At 45.9% G+C, this 16,638-nt stretch overlaps 1 protein-coding gene across 1 annotated transcript in view; it reads left to right on the forward strand.

The window, feature by feature from the left end:
* Nucleotides 1-16,638, forward strand: part of Arhgef3 (Rho guanine nucleotide exchange factor 3) — a 287,557-nt gene that overhangs the window by 87,666 nt on the left and 183,253 nt on the right. The window contains exon 3 of the mRNA XM_028754050.1: nucleotides 6,605-6,671. Coding sequence (XP_028609883.1) covers nucleotides 6,605-6,671 — 67 coding nt within the window. The remainder of the gene's footprint in view (nucleotides 1-6,604; nucleotides 6,672-16,638) is intronic.

A 16,638-nucleotide genomic window follows, 5' to 3' on the forward strand; every position in this document is an offset into this window, starting at 1 on the left:
AAACTATAATGTGCATTTGAAAAACTTTATCCTTATTTTATTTTATTTTTTTCTTTTTTCGAGACAAGGTTTCTCTGTGTGTAGTCCTGACTGCCCTGGAACTCACTCTATAGACCAGGCTGGCCTCGAACTCAGAAATCCGCCTGCCTCTGCCTCCCAAGTGCTGGGATTAAAGGCATGCGCCACCACTGCCCGGCCGGTCTTTTATTTTTTAATAAGATTTTGTTGTGTTGTGTTGTGTTGTGTTGTCTAGCCCTGAGCTGCGGACCTCAGCAATACTGCCCCAGCCTCAAGCTACACATGAAGGCAAACATTCCCAGCTTTATTAGCTCTTCATTTGCAGATATAAGAAAATCTGTATGACTGATGCCTTTTTATTGTATTACTAATATGTGTGTGTTCCTGTGTATGTGTTTGTGTGTCCACCAGTCATTTCCCCTCCCTAGTGCTGGGGTTACAAAAGCATGCCTTCATGTCTGGGTTCTGCATGTGTGCTGGTCCTCACACCAACACAGCAAGCACTTTGCAGAGTGGGCCATTTCCCCAGCCCCCTCCTTTGTTTTGTGTGTGTGTGTGTGTGTGTGTGTGTGTGTGTGTGTGTGTGTGGTATGTCTGTGTGTGTATGTGTGGTCTGTGTGTGTGTCTGTGTGTTTGTTTTGGGAGACAGTTTCAGTCTTCAGTCTAGCCTGAAACTCTATACTGACTAGGCTGGCCTTGAACTCAGACATCTCTAGGTTTCTGCTTTCCAAGCACTGGGATTAAAGATGCAAGGACTCCCACACCTGTCTCCTTTGTTTCTTGAGCCATTCTGACTGGGGTAGATGAAATCTCACAGCAGATTTAATTTACGTTTCTCTGAGGGCTAAGGATGCTGAGCACCTATATTTGTGTTTCCTTTTTGGAGAACTGTAGATTCAGTTAATCAGCCGACTCCTCACTCTGTGTGTGTGTGTGTGTGTGTGTGTGTGTGTGTGTGTGTGTGTGTTTATCTCTCAGATCCCCGTCCCTGGGTACTAAGCTTCTGTGGGTACTGGCTAGGGCCCCTTCTGAAGATGATCGCCTCTTTAAGCGATTGTTCTTTGCTGATCTTTAAGTTTTACGCACTCTCATTTTTCAGTTTTAAAGATGTTTTTATTTTACATGTATGTTTGAATGCTTGCATGTATGTATGTATGCTACATGTGTGCCTGGTGCAGAAGAGATCTGGAAGAGAGCTTTGGACTCCTTGTACCTGGAGTTAATAGGTGGCTGTAAGTCACCTAGTCAGCGCTGGGAACTGAACCCAGGTCCTCTGCAGGGCAGCTAGTGCTCTTAACCACTGAGCTATCCAACAACCCCCTCATGGGATTGTTTTCTGTGCTACCACAGTCCTTTTCAGAAAGTCCTTGCCTGTGCTTATATCTTGAAGTCTTGGGGCCAGCTAGATGGCTCAACAAGTGAAGGGGCTTGCTCCAGAGCCCCGTTGCTTAGTTCAGACCCTGAACCCACAAAATGGAAGGATAGAACCAACTCCCACAAATTGCCCTCTGTCCTCCATCTATGTACTCAGGCATACCCTCTCAATAAATAAATATGGATTTTCGCATTATGTAACTGTAGAGGTATGTGTTTACTTCTGACTCTCCCATTCTATTGTTCTGAGTCTGTAACAGTACCATGGTGCTCTTGTTGCAATGGCTCTCTATCATAATTTGAGGTTGGACATTGTAAAACTTCCAGCACTGTTATTTCTGCTAAGGGTGGCCTTGACTATTTGGGGTCTTCGTGCTTCCGTATGAACTTCAGGGTTTCTGTTTATGTTTTTCTAGGTCAGTGAGGTATGCCATTGGGATTTGAGTGGGGATTGCAGTGAATCTGTACATTGCTTTGGTAGTATTTTTCACAATTCACTGTTCTTTCTGCAATGGTTTTATCACACGTTTCTTTTGTGCATCATGGAGTGAGAACTGCCTGAGTTCAAATCCTGGCTTTGGCTTCAGTTAGCTTTGTGCTTTGGGGCAAAACATTTAACCTGTTAAAGCTTTGATTCTTTTCTTTGGGAAGTAGGAATAACAACAGTATCTATTTGTCATTATTTTGAAGACAGAATCAGTTAATGTTTGATAGACACTTAGCACTTAGTACCTGGCACACAGTAAGCATTCTGCAAGTGCTGGTTTGCTAAAAGGAAACCTTGGCTGTCTACAATAGAGGAACTGAGGGTTCTCATCTGTACAGACTGAAAGGCAGTGCTGTTAAGGGTCAGATGCTGGTGACCAGACTCCATGTTTTCCTTCTGAGCAAAGCAATCTGGTATCTTATTCCACACAGACTGGGGGCAGCCCTCCAGGGGACTCATGGGAAGGTAGAGTCTGAACACAGAGTCCTGGTTAGAAAAATACACACTCAGGAAAGAACTGGGACTCCCCAGGCGAGCTTTAGAAAAATGACAGTTTGCTTGCTGCTTGATTAAAGAGTAGGAAACTAATGATTCTTTCCGGAGGGATCTGAGGCTGTCCTGCCTGGGTGTGACCTCTGCAGGCTCAGGATGCAGATTTCCGTAGGATACAAGAAAACCTTTCAGGATGCAAACATGTTGCAGTTCAGATGGAGTGATGGAGGGAGAGCCATCCTTCAGCTTCTAAAAGTGTCCCCAAATGCTTCACAATCATCATTCATAGCCTCTGGATATTAAAAAAAAAATGTTTCCAACAGTATATTTTTAAACAACCTGTGTTACAAAATATCCCTTAAAAATATCCCATGGTTTCTATTGATTCCAGCAGCTCACAGCTGGCTTCAGTGTTTAAAGTTTGGTCTGCCATGCATGCCCTGGTAATGGGGTGAGAACATCAATGGCTCAGACACTGGCATACTGTGTGCACTGAGTAAATGCCCTGTGGTTAAGGGAGAGGAGTGGCCCTTTGGCAGTGCCATTTCTTATTATCTTCCCGACAGTGCTGCCAGAGTGGGGAGCACTGTTGGCCTGGGCTTCCTGACAGCAGATGTCAAGTACGTTCAGGAAAGTCTTCGGATACTGATTTGTCCAAGTGGATTCTTCATTCTCCAAGTGGGTCATAAAAAGACAGACAACGTGCCTGCTTCAAGGAGGTCGTGGATTCAAGACTTCACTGGATTAACCAATAGCTAGGATCTCTGTCAATTCCCATTCTGTATAAATAACGCTTCTGCCTCACTGTTGGACAAGGGTCTCTTGGCTCTTGTCCTCAGCACCATTGAGATTCTCATGGCAAATCACTGGAGACCTCTTGCCAATATAAAGATGTCTCTGTTCTCCTGACTGTGTTCCACTGACTAACTTGAAGGATGGCTGTCATTTGACACCCCCAGTCCCCAACATACACACAATGTTCCCTGCCTCTAGTGCTTCCTTGTCTTGGCAGGGGTCTTCCTGTGTTTATAGGCTAACTACTTGAATGCTCTCTGCCCTTGTAGCCAGCAGTGCATCCTCAGTTCCACCCTGAGGGCTCGATCATTTCAAGTGTGATATATCTGCTTTTAGGTTCTGTCCCAGCTTTGTTCTCGCCCTAGACCTTCTCTCTGTTCCCAGTCAGGTCTGGAATTCATAGAACATCTTTAATTTGTTTATTTCACCTGTCTCCCATCCGATGCCTTCTGCCACCATTGGTCCACGTTCTTGCCATTCCTCATCAGGGTCTCTGCAAGATCATCTTACCTTTGTCCTGTTCTGTGTTGTTTCTTAGAGCTTTGCTCATATTGCTCTAAAAGCCGTCCTTTAAAAACTTAGACCTAAGTTTGTCTTCTGTTCAGAGCTTGCATTTCACCTAGACTAAAATCTAAAAATTTTGCCTATAAGACTCTAACCTGCCGGGCAGTGGTGGCGCACGCCTTTAATCCCAGCACTTGGGAGGCAGAGGCAGGCGGATTTCTGAGTTTGAGGCCAGCCTGGTCTACAGAGTGAGTTCCAGGACAGCCAGGGCTACACAGGGAAACCCTGTCTTGACCCCCTCCCCCTCCCCCCCAAAAAGACTCTAACCCTCTAGTTCTTGCTGCTGTGATTCTGTCCACTCCCTAACCCACGCTTGCATCTCATTAGCTGCACCAAACATTTTCCACCTGCCCCAGGACCTTGTTTGTTCAGGACACATGACACATGACACACTCTTTCCATTCTTTGAAGGTCTATGCTGAGTTATTGCCTTCTTGGAGAAGCCTGCCCTGTCCATAAAATGTAGTGGCTAGTCTCACCCTTATCCGAGCCCCAACCTCAACCTCCATCCCCTGTGCCCTGCTGTGCTGTTCTCAGTATAGTTGATCACTTCCTAACATGAGCTTCCAGGAAAGCAGGAACTGTGTTTGCTCTCAGTTTTATCCCCATTCCTAAAATCATGCCCTGCATGTTGTAGACTGCACAGGTCTTTAGAGCTAACATGTATGCAGTGTGAGCCAGGGAGAAGGCAGAGTGCTTCATAGCAATTATTGCTTAACTCCTCAGGGTAACCCTGTGGAGGTGAGAGCTTTTCACATCCCATTCCAGGTTGAAGACTGGGGGAAGTTAGGAAAGCTGCCCAAGGTCACTGTGGACCTGGCCTTGACCCCAGTCCTTGGAACCTGTAGCACCCTTCCTCCCACTGCTGGCCTGTCTTTGCTGGCCTGACTTCATTGCAGAAAGGTTTGTCATGGTGAACCAGCATGTGAAAATATCAACAGCCACCCATGGTAATTCTTGAACCATGGAGAAGGGCAATCGCCTTGCCCTGGGTCTTGATGGACAGTGAATGTCTTTGGGAGTTTCTGAGTTCACCATAGCAGTTTGCAGGTTCGTTCTCCTCCATGACCAGGGCAGGAAATATGCCAGGCCTTGGGAAGAGGAAAATTATACAGGCTCCAACACACTCTTCAGAACTCTGGGAAGGATCATGCCGGAGCTGAGCCCATCACCTCCTCTTGGTCCCCCCAGAGCAGAGCTCCCTCCAGGGCTGCCCACGTGCACAGCTCTGGAGTGAGACGCTGACTGATAGTTGGCCCCTTTTAGCTACAAAGTGTCCATTAGGGTCTGCAAGGCCCAGGGAACAGAAACAGCTTACAGAGGGTGGGTGAGTCCTGGCTGGGACTGTGGGGCAGAGGCCCTGATGGCTTAGCTCTGGGAGCTGCCTCCCCTAAGCACCATGTGCATGTGCTATCCTCCTGTTGTTTGCAGTTTTCTCTTGTGTATGGCTTTCTCCTGAGGATCTTAAGAACGACTTTACTGAAGCCAGCACTACACATTTTATTAAGCTACTACCCAGCTTGACCCTATAGCAGGGCAACTTTTACTATGTACCTTCTGTGTGTCAGGCATCAGGGACTTTAAGCTCACCCAGCCCTTATGCTCTCCTTTGAAGGGGCACTGTGGCATCCTGCATTTTTTTAGATGGAGGAACTAGGGACCAGAGACACCTGTCCCATGTCACATCACTAGTGAGAGCTGAACTGGCCCCAGCTCCTGGCCAGAACTTTCCCTTTAACACTCCTCTTGGCAGGTATGGGGCTTAGCTTGGCAGGTCTCCTTTAGAAGGCTGAACTAGGAAAAGTGGCTCTGGAGACACACACACACACACACACACACACACACACATACACACACACACACACACACACACACGTCGTGGCAGGAAGCGAAAGCACAAGGGGGCACTGAGCTAAACAGTGCAGAAGACATTGCAGGTGTTGCTGTGAATCTCAAAGCAGGGGTGGTAGATGGCCAGGATGGGGGAAGAGGAGCAGGTGGGCAGGTGCAGGGACTGTCGTCATCCCAGAGTGACTGAGTAAATATGTGGGTCAGAAATAGGGGCTTGCATAGCTGCTTCCCCTTTCTTCTAACGCTTCACGGAAACCCCTTTTCCTGCGTGTTCAGGCTGGCTCTGCTCATCCCACTCACAAACATGATTCTGTCTCGAGCTCCAGGTTATGCAGCTTGTTTACATTATTGTCATGCAAGGATTTGTTTCATCAAATTTACATCTTTTATTTTGCATAAAATTGTTTTTTATTTTACCTTCATTAAAAAAAAAAAACATGGTGGAGCTGGTGAGATGGCTCAACCCGTGAAGGCCCTTGCTGCCAACCCCTTAGATCCAAGTTTAATCTCCAGGACCCATGTGACAAGAGAGAACTGATTTCCACAAAATTTCCCCTGACCTCCAATTTCATGGCACACTGAACCCATCACGCACACAAAAATAAGTATAATAACAAATTTAAAACCTAGAGCTTGTGTGGCCTTCGGGGAGACACTGGGGCTCCTCAGCCTGTGTGTTATGAGGATGGGATCCTGTCTGAATCTAATCCATGACCATTACATCACCTGATGGTGTCCACTTGGGAATTATTTGTATGTTAGAAATAAAGACAGATCCTGGGCATCGAGTCTGGCTTTTGGCTGCATCTGGGTTTAGCTCTAGATTTCATTTTCACGGGTTGAAAGGTTGACATTCTGTGGGGCTGTGGGACTTTTCTCTTGGGGGAGGGGGGGGCTTGCCAAGCTGAGATTTGGTGTGAAAGTAGCTTCCAAAGTCTCTGAAAGAGTCGTCTGCCTCGACCATCTGCCCACTTCCCCGTGCATCTCATCACTGAACAGCGATCTTTGTCTTTTCTCTTCTAGACCCAAGAGGCCAAGGCAGAACAACTTCTCCATGTTTCCCTCTCCCAAAGCCTGGAATTTCAGAGGGGTAAGTGTCCATCCTAGGTGACCCCATCCCATTGGTGGAGACTTGGTATGTTGCATTTCACTCTCCTAACAAGCTTTACCTGGGGACAGCACCTGTGTGTTCAAGCATGGATGCCGTGTCCTGCCCTGGACAGAGCACATGGCTGTAGAAGACTCTTGTGAAAACACCAAGGTCTGTTAGGTGAGCATCACTCCGTGCTCCTGTGCTCCTGGGAGCAGAGGAAAAGGAATCGAGAAAGCTGGCAGTCTGATGATGGTGTGCAGGCGCAAGCCTTCAGGGGAGTTTGCTCTCCAGGGGTTTAAGGCACCCATGAAGTTTTCTCAAGTACAAAATACCAGACTCTTCTTAGCTTAGGAAGGGTCAGGCAGTTCAATCTCTTGGTACCATCCTCCTCCTTGATATGAGTGTGATGATGTCAGTCATGGCACATGGAGGACCCGAGGTACTCAGGTGGCTCTAGCTGTGCCCTTTAGATCTGTAGAAGTGCTCTGAGTTCTTTCACGCCCAGGCCATTGCCTATGAGGGCCCTCTACTCAGCATGAGGCTCCTAAACATGCTCTCCCAGGCCTGTCCACTTCATCTCTGATGCTCAAGCTCTGGGCAGGTGTTACGAAGCTGGCTCAAGAGCCCTCCCAGATGCCTCTGCGTGTCTTATCACTGTATTTGGTTGGGCGCCTGCTGAAGCACCTTGGGAGCTTGGCAGCCCCCAGTGGAAGTGTGTTGAGACTTTGTTTGTTTCTTGTTTACTGCTGTAGAACTAGGCCTGGCCTAATGCCTGGTCTGTTGAAGGAATGAACGGCACCTATCTCTCACAACATCCAATGACATTGTTAAATTGTGTTTCAAGTCTTTAGTCAGTGCTATTTTGATTTTTCTAACTGATTCTAGTCACCATTTGAAGTTGTGGGTAGGTTGTGGTCATTTATTAAAACTGTAGAATGTGACACTAATTTAAAATATTTATTTATCTACCGTTTGTGGGATGTGCCATGGTGCATGCATGAAAATTTGAGGACAACTTGTGAGTGGTAGTCAGTTTTCTCCTTCCACCGTAGAGATCCTGGGATTGAACACTGGTCATGTTTGGTGATCATCACCTTTACCCAGCGAGCTGTCTCATTGGCCTGATACTGTTGTCTCTTGGGTAACAGCGTACTTTTCATTGAGCACACGGACAATTGTACTGACTTCTGAGGGAGGTGTGTGACTGGCTGAAGTAGGTCTCGTGCCTGCTGTTCATGGTTTTGTGCATAAGATCACCATTTCCCAAATGTGTTCAGGGGATGATCATGACCAGCAAGAGATAAAAAAGCTTGTGAGGTGTAGTATATTTGGGACAGGCTGAATGTGCTGTGTGAAATGTGTCCACCACTGTAGGACATGTCAGAGGTAGGTTAATGTCTGTAGATTCCAGAAGGGGGATTTACAGCATTTCCCAGAGTCACTGGCTAGAAGTCTTTGTTGACCATGTAGCCTAGACACACTTTGCAAACTGACCACTGATGTCATTTTGAACTATGTAGAAACCAGATCTTTTGTGAGCAAGGCAGTCTTTTGTAAGGGCCTTGTTCTCAATGTTCTTATCTATCCCTCTTCAGTGTTCTCCTGCTAGTCAGTGTTGTTAGCCAAGAGTGGTAGGTACATAGGGCAGAAGACCCATCCCAAATTGCCAAGGGACTGTTCTGATTTTAGTACCCAAAGTCCCACACTTCAGGGAGTCAACCCTCTATCCCAGGCCAGCTGGGTTGATTATTCTATCTATGGTCTTGAGGTGTCAATATCTGATCCCTCTTGGAAAATTATTATAGAGACTCACATCTAAAACTTACAGAGACAAAGGATCTGAGTAATGAAGTTTAGCTAGCCTGGGCTACATTAGTGAGATCCTATTTCGGAAAACCTAAGGCTGAGTGCTTGACGATCATACACCAGGCCCCAGGTCTGATCCCCCATGTTGCAAAATCAATAAATCAGTATGAATTTTTCAGCTTGCAACCCTGGCATGAATAACTAAATTTCAACTGGTGCTTGGGCCAGTAGCCGTGTTTGCCTTTGTTTCTTGTTCTTTCATTGATTTCTTCTGGCCCTGGGGCCTCTTGAAAACGTCAGACAAATTGACATCAAGATACACCAGAGAGAAAGGCGCTGGGCCTGGCTGTTTCATATTCTTCTGTGGCCAGGCCCATCACTAAGGAGGATTCTCAGTGCCATGTGTGGTGGAAGAGACCCCAGAGAGTGCAAACAATCTCATTCCCAGCAGGACTTGCTCTGCGGTGCTACAAAGGAAGGGCCCAGTGTGCCAGGAGGAAGACCTTGCCACCGTGAAGTTATCTGGTGGTGCAGATCTGTGATGTAAGTCAATCTCAGGTCTGTTAGACAGAGCTGTGCACACACCTCCAGGGTTCCTAGAGCAAAGCACTTGTGGAACATATTGTTTCCTTCTTTGTTTAGGAAGGAAGGTGTTAGAATCTGTGTTCTAGCAGATTTTCTGTATTTGTACATGAGGTAGAGAAAGCCATTATACTGCAAGTGTTTGCAGTTCTGTTGTTCTTTAGCTTGCAGAGGAAACGGATGCTGAGTGTATTCACCCAGGTCCTGGGCAGCTGTTAGAAAGCAGGGCTGAGGGATAGAGTCAGGGTGATGAGTAGTGTCCTGGTGAACCACACTGTTCTACATGAGAGGTGAGGAGAGACGCACACGTGGGAGAGGTCTGGGGGTTGGGGGTAGCTGAAGATCAGAGAGGGATAGCCCATTGCTTTTTTTTTCTTTTTTTTTTTTAAAAAGATTTTATTTATTATATATATATGACAAGTACACTGTAGCTGTCTTCAGACACACCAGAAGAGGGCATCAGATCCCATTACAGATGGTTGTGAGCCACCATGTGGTTGCTGGGAATTGAACTCAGGACCTCTGGAAGAACAAGCAGTGCTCTTAACCACTGAGCCATCTCTCCAGCCCAGCCCATTGCTTTTAAAGGCCCTGCAGAGTGAATTGTACAACAACCTCCTCATGTTGTACAAGCATCAGGCACGTGCTTTTTTCTTAACTTTATCTGTAGGAGTTTTGTCTGTGGAGAGGGACAGGAAGGGCCAGTAATGCTGCATCTGGTCTGCTTACAGAGTAGCCTAGCCCTGTCTCAGGTTGCCATTGTGTGTGTGTGTGTGTGTGTGTGTGTGTGTGTGTGTGTGTGTGCACACGCGCGCGCGAGAGCGTGCATATGAGAGAGAGAGAGAGACAGAGAGAGACAGAGAGAGAGATAGAGAGACAGAGAGTGTGTGTCTGGCTGGCTGACAAGGAGCTCAGTAGTAATATTCTTCCTTGTCTGTGCCTTTCAAGGCTGAAATTAGAGGCAAGCTGTCTCTCCCATCTAGCATCTCTTCAGGTTCTAGGGTTCTAAACTCCAGTTGCTTGGCTAGTCCTTTAACCATGGAGTCACTTCCCTGGTCCATATAATGATGACTTTCTTGCTCTGGTCTGTAGATGAGCTGGGAAATGCCTCACAGGGACCTCCTGTGCACAGAGTAGTTCTGGAGCTCAGCTAAAGCAGCAGGGGCTTCAGACACCTTCCTGGCTGTTTCTCTAGTGCCTGGTCTTTACTCTGGAGACATCTTAAGACTCTCACAAACAACATAGTCTTTCTCAGTTTTAGCTGAAGGCCTGATCAGAACTCTGAATGCAGGTGAAGCACTCAATGTGAACTACCGCCAGTGAAAAGGGAACTGATGGTCCATATGACTGAAGTAAGCCATGGTAGGTGGACTTCAGGCATGTCTGTATCCAGGAGTATGTTCTCTCTCTGTTTTGTCACTCTCTGGGTCTGTATCATCTTCCTGCCTATGGATTTTATTTTTAAAGGGATAGGATGGTCTGAACAGAGCAAACAGAAAATTTTGTTCCTAGGGTCTACAGGTAAAGTCCTGTTGCAGAACTCTCCCCCAGCCTGAGCTATGTGCTATGGGATGACTAGTCCCTGTGATTAAAGGGATGGTGTCCAGCAGCCCAGCTGGACAGGGTTTGGTGAGGTGCTTCCCTCTGGCCAGGTTTTGTGTCACTTGAGGTGAGGCAGGGCCAGTAGCTCAGAGGAAGAGTCTAACGCTGTTTCCCAAAGAGAGTCCAGTTCCTGGACAGACAGGAAACAGTTGTGATCACTCTAAGGACTACTCCAAGGGGAGAATTCAGGACTGGCACTTCTCTTCTGTAGTGAGGCCTGTGTGCTCACCCTATGGCCTTACTCACCCTGCTCCTGGTGTCTGGAAGGGAGCTAGCTGTCAAGTCTTCCGTCTGAGACTCTCACATCCACAACTGAGTGGAATGAGAGTCCCTCCCACTTACACCTCATCAGGCCAAGCCACATCTCCACCAGCTGTGACCTTATTGTTGCTAAGCATCAAAAGGAGGCAGCAGGCCTCTATCACCAGGCTCAGCCTCTGCCTCAGCCTCACTTCTGTTTACTGAACAAGGGCTCCAGGTCAGACCATGGTATTCTTCTAGTGTAGAAGATACATAGGGGTGTGGATCTAAGACCTCCTGATATCCAAGTCCCTGGATGCTTGTGTGTCTGCATATGAGAAGTACATATTCTCCTGTATACATTAAAGCATCTATGGATCTCTGTGCTATCTAAAGTACTGTAGATCCTGTGGAAATATTTTTATTATACTAGCCGTTCAGGGAATAATGACAAGAAAAGCATTCTAGTGATACTCACTCTGGGTGCTGTTCCTGTTTTACTTTTCAAGTATTTTTTAAAATTACTTTTTAATTTTTATTTTATGTGTGCCTGAGCACTTACCTATGTACCATATGTGTATAGTGCCCACAGAGGCCAGAAGAGGGCATCAGGTACCCAGGAACTGGAGTTACAGGTGTTTGTGAGCCACCATGTGGGTGCCTTGGTCTTGAACTTGGTGGTCCTCTTGAAGAATAGCCAGCGCTCTTAATCACTGAACACCTCTCCAGCACTCAAGTATATCTGATCCATGGTCCAATCTGAGTGATATTTTCATTTTAAAGATGAGGGGAGGGTTGAGGAGATGGCTCAGTTGTAAAAGGGCCTGTCCTGCAGGTATAGGAACCTCAGTTTGTATCCTCACACATATGGAGCCAGGGGTAATGGCACATAGTTCCAGCTGAAGACTCAAGCAAGAAGATCACTAGGAATTTGAGACCAGTGTAAGCAATACTCACACTGAGACCCCATAACAGACAAAACCCAATAAAATAAAATACAAAAGTAATACGTCCTTGTTAAAATATGTTCTTTTAAAAGTGCTAGAGATAAGAGGATATTCTATTTAAAAAGTTTTAGCACTTGGAAACCCCTTTAAAATGGTTTTTTCCTCAAATTTTATTTTTAAAGTTTTCATCTCCCTATATTTAAGATAAGGCTGCTGTACCATCCTGTGATAGTAACCATGGCAATGACAGCAACGGCTCCGTTAGTCCCACCAGGCTTGGTAGAGCGTTTTTGTATCTGACCATTTCCCAAAACAAATCCCAAGAGTGCTTTGAGCCTCACCTTCTCTTCATAGGTGGGGAAATGAGGTGCACTGACTTCCTATTGTGGAGCAGATAATTATCATAATTTTGATGACTTAAAACTCATTCATGGCTCAGTTCTGTACAGCAGAAATGAGAGGCCCAAGGGGCAGGGTTTCTGCTTTGGGTTTCATAGCATAGAAGTCACGATGTCAAACTGAGCTGACGTCTCTCCATGCCTAAACTCTTCTCAGTCCAGTTCCTCAGGGTTTCCAGGCCTTGGTGCTCTGCGCTTGCTGTGTTAGTCCCCACACTCCCTATGCCTTCCACCTTCAAAGCCAACGACAGAGAGCCTCCTCCCTTTCTATCAACTATCTGGATGCTGCCCAGCTTAGATGAGGCCACCCAGACAGAGCTCTTCCTAATGATCTGAAAGTTCACAGTTAAGCCATTCCTGGGGTGATAATCTATGTTGAGGTCCTGCCTGCGTGCCGGGGAGGAGATTGTAGGAGGCCTGTGCCTCACCACAGATTAGTAAGGAAAGTAACTTGCCTCTGCGACCACACATCAAAAGCTAGCGCCTGGACTCCAACTAACTTCACTCCGCTCTAGCACCCCCATGTCTTAAGGACCATTGTTGTGGAATATCATTTCCATATAACATTATTTGCAAGGGAAAATATCTATGTTATTAATCTCATACCAACTTTCCAAATATACAAAGGACCTTGGCAAAGGCATCATGCAAATTTGAAAACCTGGTAGAAAAATTGTGAAGGAGTTAGAATAAGCAAGTCCCAAAGAGGAGATGCAAAGTCAGATCATCCATTTTAACTGACATTTTAAAAGGGCAAAAGGTAGCAACAACAACAATGACAAAATAACAACAGCGATGCAGACACCCCTCCGTAATGCAGTGTCTTCACTTACGTCTTCCTGTGTGAAAGCATCCCATGATCTAGCAGCCAGTTGAACCAATCCTGTTCTTATCCCCAGTACTCAGGTGACAAGAATAAAACCAGAAGCACCCAGAGTTCCACAGTGATGGGTTGTTCCTTGGGTTCATCCACCTTTGCCTGGTTTAATTACAGGGTCTTGCTCTGTCTTAGATCATGCAGATTTGCCTCAGCTGGCTAACCAGTGTTCCACCTCCTCAGTGCAGAGATTACCAGTGTGTGCCTTCATGCCTGGCTTTTTAACAGGAGCTCTGGGGATCAAACTAAAGTCCTCATGCTTGTCCAGCAAGCACTTTAACATCCGACTTCATCCCCACAGCCCAGAAGACAGATTTTTAAATATGCAGAGGTGTAGGAATTTTTCAAAGTATGATATGAGAACTAAGAAGTTTCTAGAACCTGCCTCTTCTTTGCCATTGGCTCAGCAGTTCTACAGACAGACTTCTTCCAGTTCCCTCAGACTGGGAATGCATCCATGTTCAGAGACAAGGCCCACCCTCACACACACCAAACCCAGAGTTACTAGTGAGGAATTCTCATTGGTCTAGCTTTGTTAAGTGAATACTCCTAAACCAGTCATCAGTAGCCTGAAGATAGGGTTACTCTATTCCCCCCATTGTTGCTCCTACTGTAACCATAATAATAGGTGGTGTAGAAGGGGTGAGGGGATGGGGGGGATGGCAGGCAGGGGAGGCAGGGGAGGTTAGTTTCTAGAAAAGAGAGGAGGCACTGGGCCAGTGATTCTTTTTCCTCGGAAGTTATCTATCCCTCATTTCTCTAGAAAGTGCAGTTGTTCCTGTTCCTGGGCTCTGACTTCATGAGGCCCTAAAATCTGAACTTCTCTTCTTGGATTAGAAACCGGTTATTCAGAAACTGATTTGATTTCTTTCACTCCTGGCTGTTTACAGGGAACAAGAATATCTTACTCAGCAAGAATACATATAAATCATAGTAGTCTCAAAGCAAAGTAATAGCAGGCCCTGAAGATTGTATTCTGAAATGGTGTAAGGCTGTTTCTAGACTATCTGAAGTGTTAGCATTTTGCCAGGCTTTTAAACAGAAGACTGCCCAGCAATCAAATTTGTATGGTATTGTGGTTTATCATACACATTTCATAGAACTCTATATTCTTTATTTTAATAAAATTTAACCTCCTGTGTACTATATGATGGCAGTGATCTTGCTACCCCAAGGAACCATGGGAAATTTCCTTCTCTAAAGAAGAAATTTCCCATTCAGTCTCCTTTCTTCACAGGGTGTCTATTTTCCCTGTTTTCTGTGCATGTCAGAACCTGGAATGGGAGCCAGCCAAGGCCCTGTCCCTGGCTTTCTTTGTCCCCATCTTCTTTACACTGTGGTCCATTGATGGATCAGACTCGGAGTCACCAGTGCCCTTTAAAGATCTGGATCACACCGTCATTAAATCATTTCAAACACACAGTAAGAAGCAAGACTTCATGGCGTTTGAATGTCCTCTGCCTCCTTAGAGTTCAAGCAAGAAGCCCATGTACCGAAGGTTCTCTGGACCACTGCCCCATGCTTCTATCAGAGAGATTCGGGAGCAGGTAGGCCTAGCAGCTCATGCCTGTCACCCCAGCACTCAGGAACCTGAGACAAGAGAATTGCCACAAGAGGCCAGCCTGTCCTAGAATGAGAAACCTCTTCTCCACTCCTATTGCACCCTTCTCTCCCTGAGGGCAGACAGACCGATCTGTTAGGTCAGTAGCTGCATTTTGCCATTTAGCTGAAGACATAAATTAAAATGCATAGCTGATACATCGTTGTGTTTCTCTTAACTCAGAGCTATGCTTTTAAACAAACCCTTCTCTGTTCATTTAAAAAAAAAATCAGCCTTGTTCCCCTTTTTTTCCCCTAACTGGGATGTTAGATCCAATCAAGCCTGGGGACCCAGAAGCTTGCTGCTGAATTTCTCTTTCACTTGTTTCCTGGGTAGAAGGCACACAGAGCCAGGATGGGCAGGCACTTGTGGGCCTCCTGTGGATTAAGTGTGCATTTGTATTTTGTGTCTAACAACCTCCCAAGTCTTGTGTATATCTCATGTGTATACATGGTACTTGAAGGACTGCTGCCCCGTGGATGTTAAGTATCTTTTGTTCCTTTCATTTGTTTTTAGCACACATCTTCTACTTACTAGCTATTTACATATACATAACATATATAAGTAGCCTTCTATAAGCAACATGTTGCTGCTCAGATCAAATCTGACTACTGTATGATTGCACCGGGGCCATTTTTAATGGATGAGCTTATGTAAGTGTGGTAATGAAGTTCCGCTCTCCCTTGAGTTTTGGGCTCATTGGCATCCACTAGCCAGGCTCTCTTGCCATCCAGCTCTGCAGATCTCCCAAGTCCTAGGCCAGCGATTTTTCTGTGTGATTGTTCCCTCCCACTCGCAGGTGGCTCTGCCAGTGGAACCAGCTGGCTTTGACACTGGGACAGCAACATGTCCCATTAGTCCCCGACTGCTTGCTTCACACACATTCAGCATAGAAGGAACATTCTGTACATCAGAAGACTGCTAATGTGCAATGTCCCCAGGCTTCTGTGTCCCCAGGCTTGATTGGATCCAACATCCTAGTTAGGGAAAAAATGGGGAACAAGGCTGATTTTTTTTTTTTTTTTTTGGACAGAGAAGGGTTTGTTTAAAAGCATAGCTCTGAGTTAAGAGAAGCACAATGATATATCAGCTATGCATTTTAGTTTATGCAGGTTCACCTAAATCTTACCACAGGAGGGATGGGGGAAAACTATGACTCAGTACAGGTGTTCGATGACATGCGTGTAACAGTTTTTTTCTTTGATAATCTTCTTGGGGATTCTAGACTATGCCATGGGCCTCTGTATAGTGTCCACCCTAACACCAAGCAGCAGCTTTGCCTGTGGCTAAGCTAAAGGTGCACACACCTACCATACTTGTCTTAGCAGCAGAGGGGAAAGCATTGAGTATGGCCTACACTGAGAGGAAGGACTCACTTGGTTCCTTCCTAGGGGCTTTAGCAAAACTGTCACTCACAATGTGTGCTGTGTTATCAGCATCTTATTATAAATCATCATGACGTCGGGGAAGCTGGGGGGCATGCACAGTTGAGCACTCACTGTCCAGAATCAACAGCTGCTAATGTTTGCTTTACTCATTGCCCTTCACTCTGGACACAGTTGGACTTTATTTTGCTGATACTTCAGAATAACACAGTTGCAGATACATCAGTGCCTGGAATAAGGATCTTGGCCATGTTATCCTCAAAGCCAGCAAAGTTCAGATGCCAACTGCGTCTCCTGGAAGATTCCCCATGGATCTCTCAGGATTGGCTGGTGCATCCCATGGGAGTTTTGTTTCTTAGTTTTTATCTAATCGAAGACTATGATTTTGTTATGAGGTTTCTTAAGTATATGCTATTCTCAGATAGTCCCTATGCCCTACCCTCTTTATGACCTTTTAGAATGTTTTGAAAAGACCAGATCTGTTGCTTAAAGATGTGTCATATCAATCATATTCGACTGGTCTCATA

This window comes from Grammomys surdaster, unplaced genomic scaffold (assembly GCF_004785775.1).
Source record: "Grammomys surdaster isolate TR1022 unplaced genomic scaffold, NIH_TR_1.0 125979, whole genome shotgun sequence".
In the NCBI taxonomy this organism is placed as follows: domain Eukaryota; kingdom Metazoa; phylum Chordata; class Mammalia; order Rodentia; family Muridae; genus Grammomys; species Grammomys surdaster.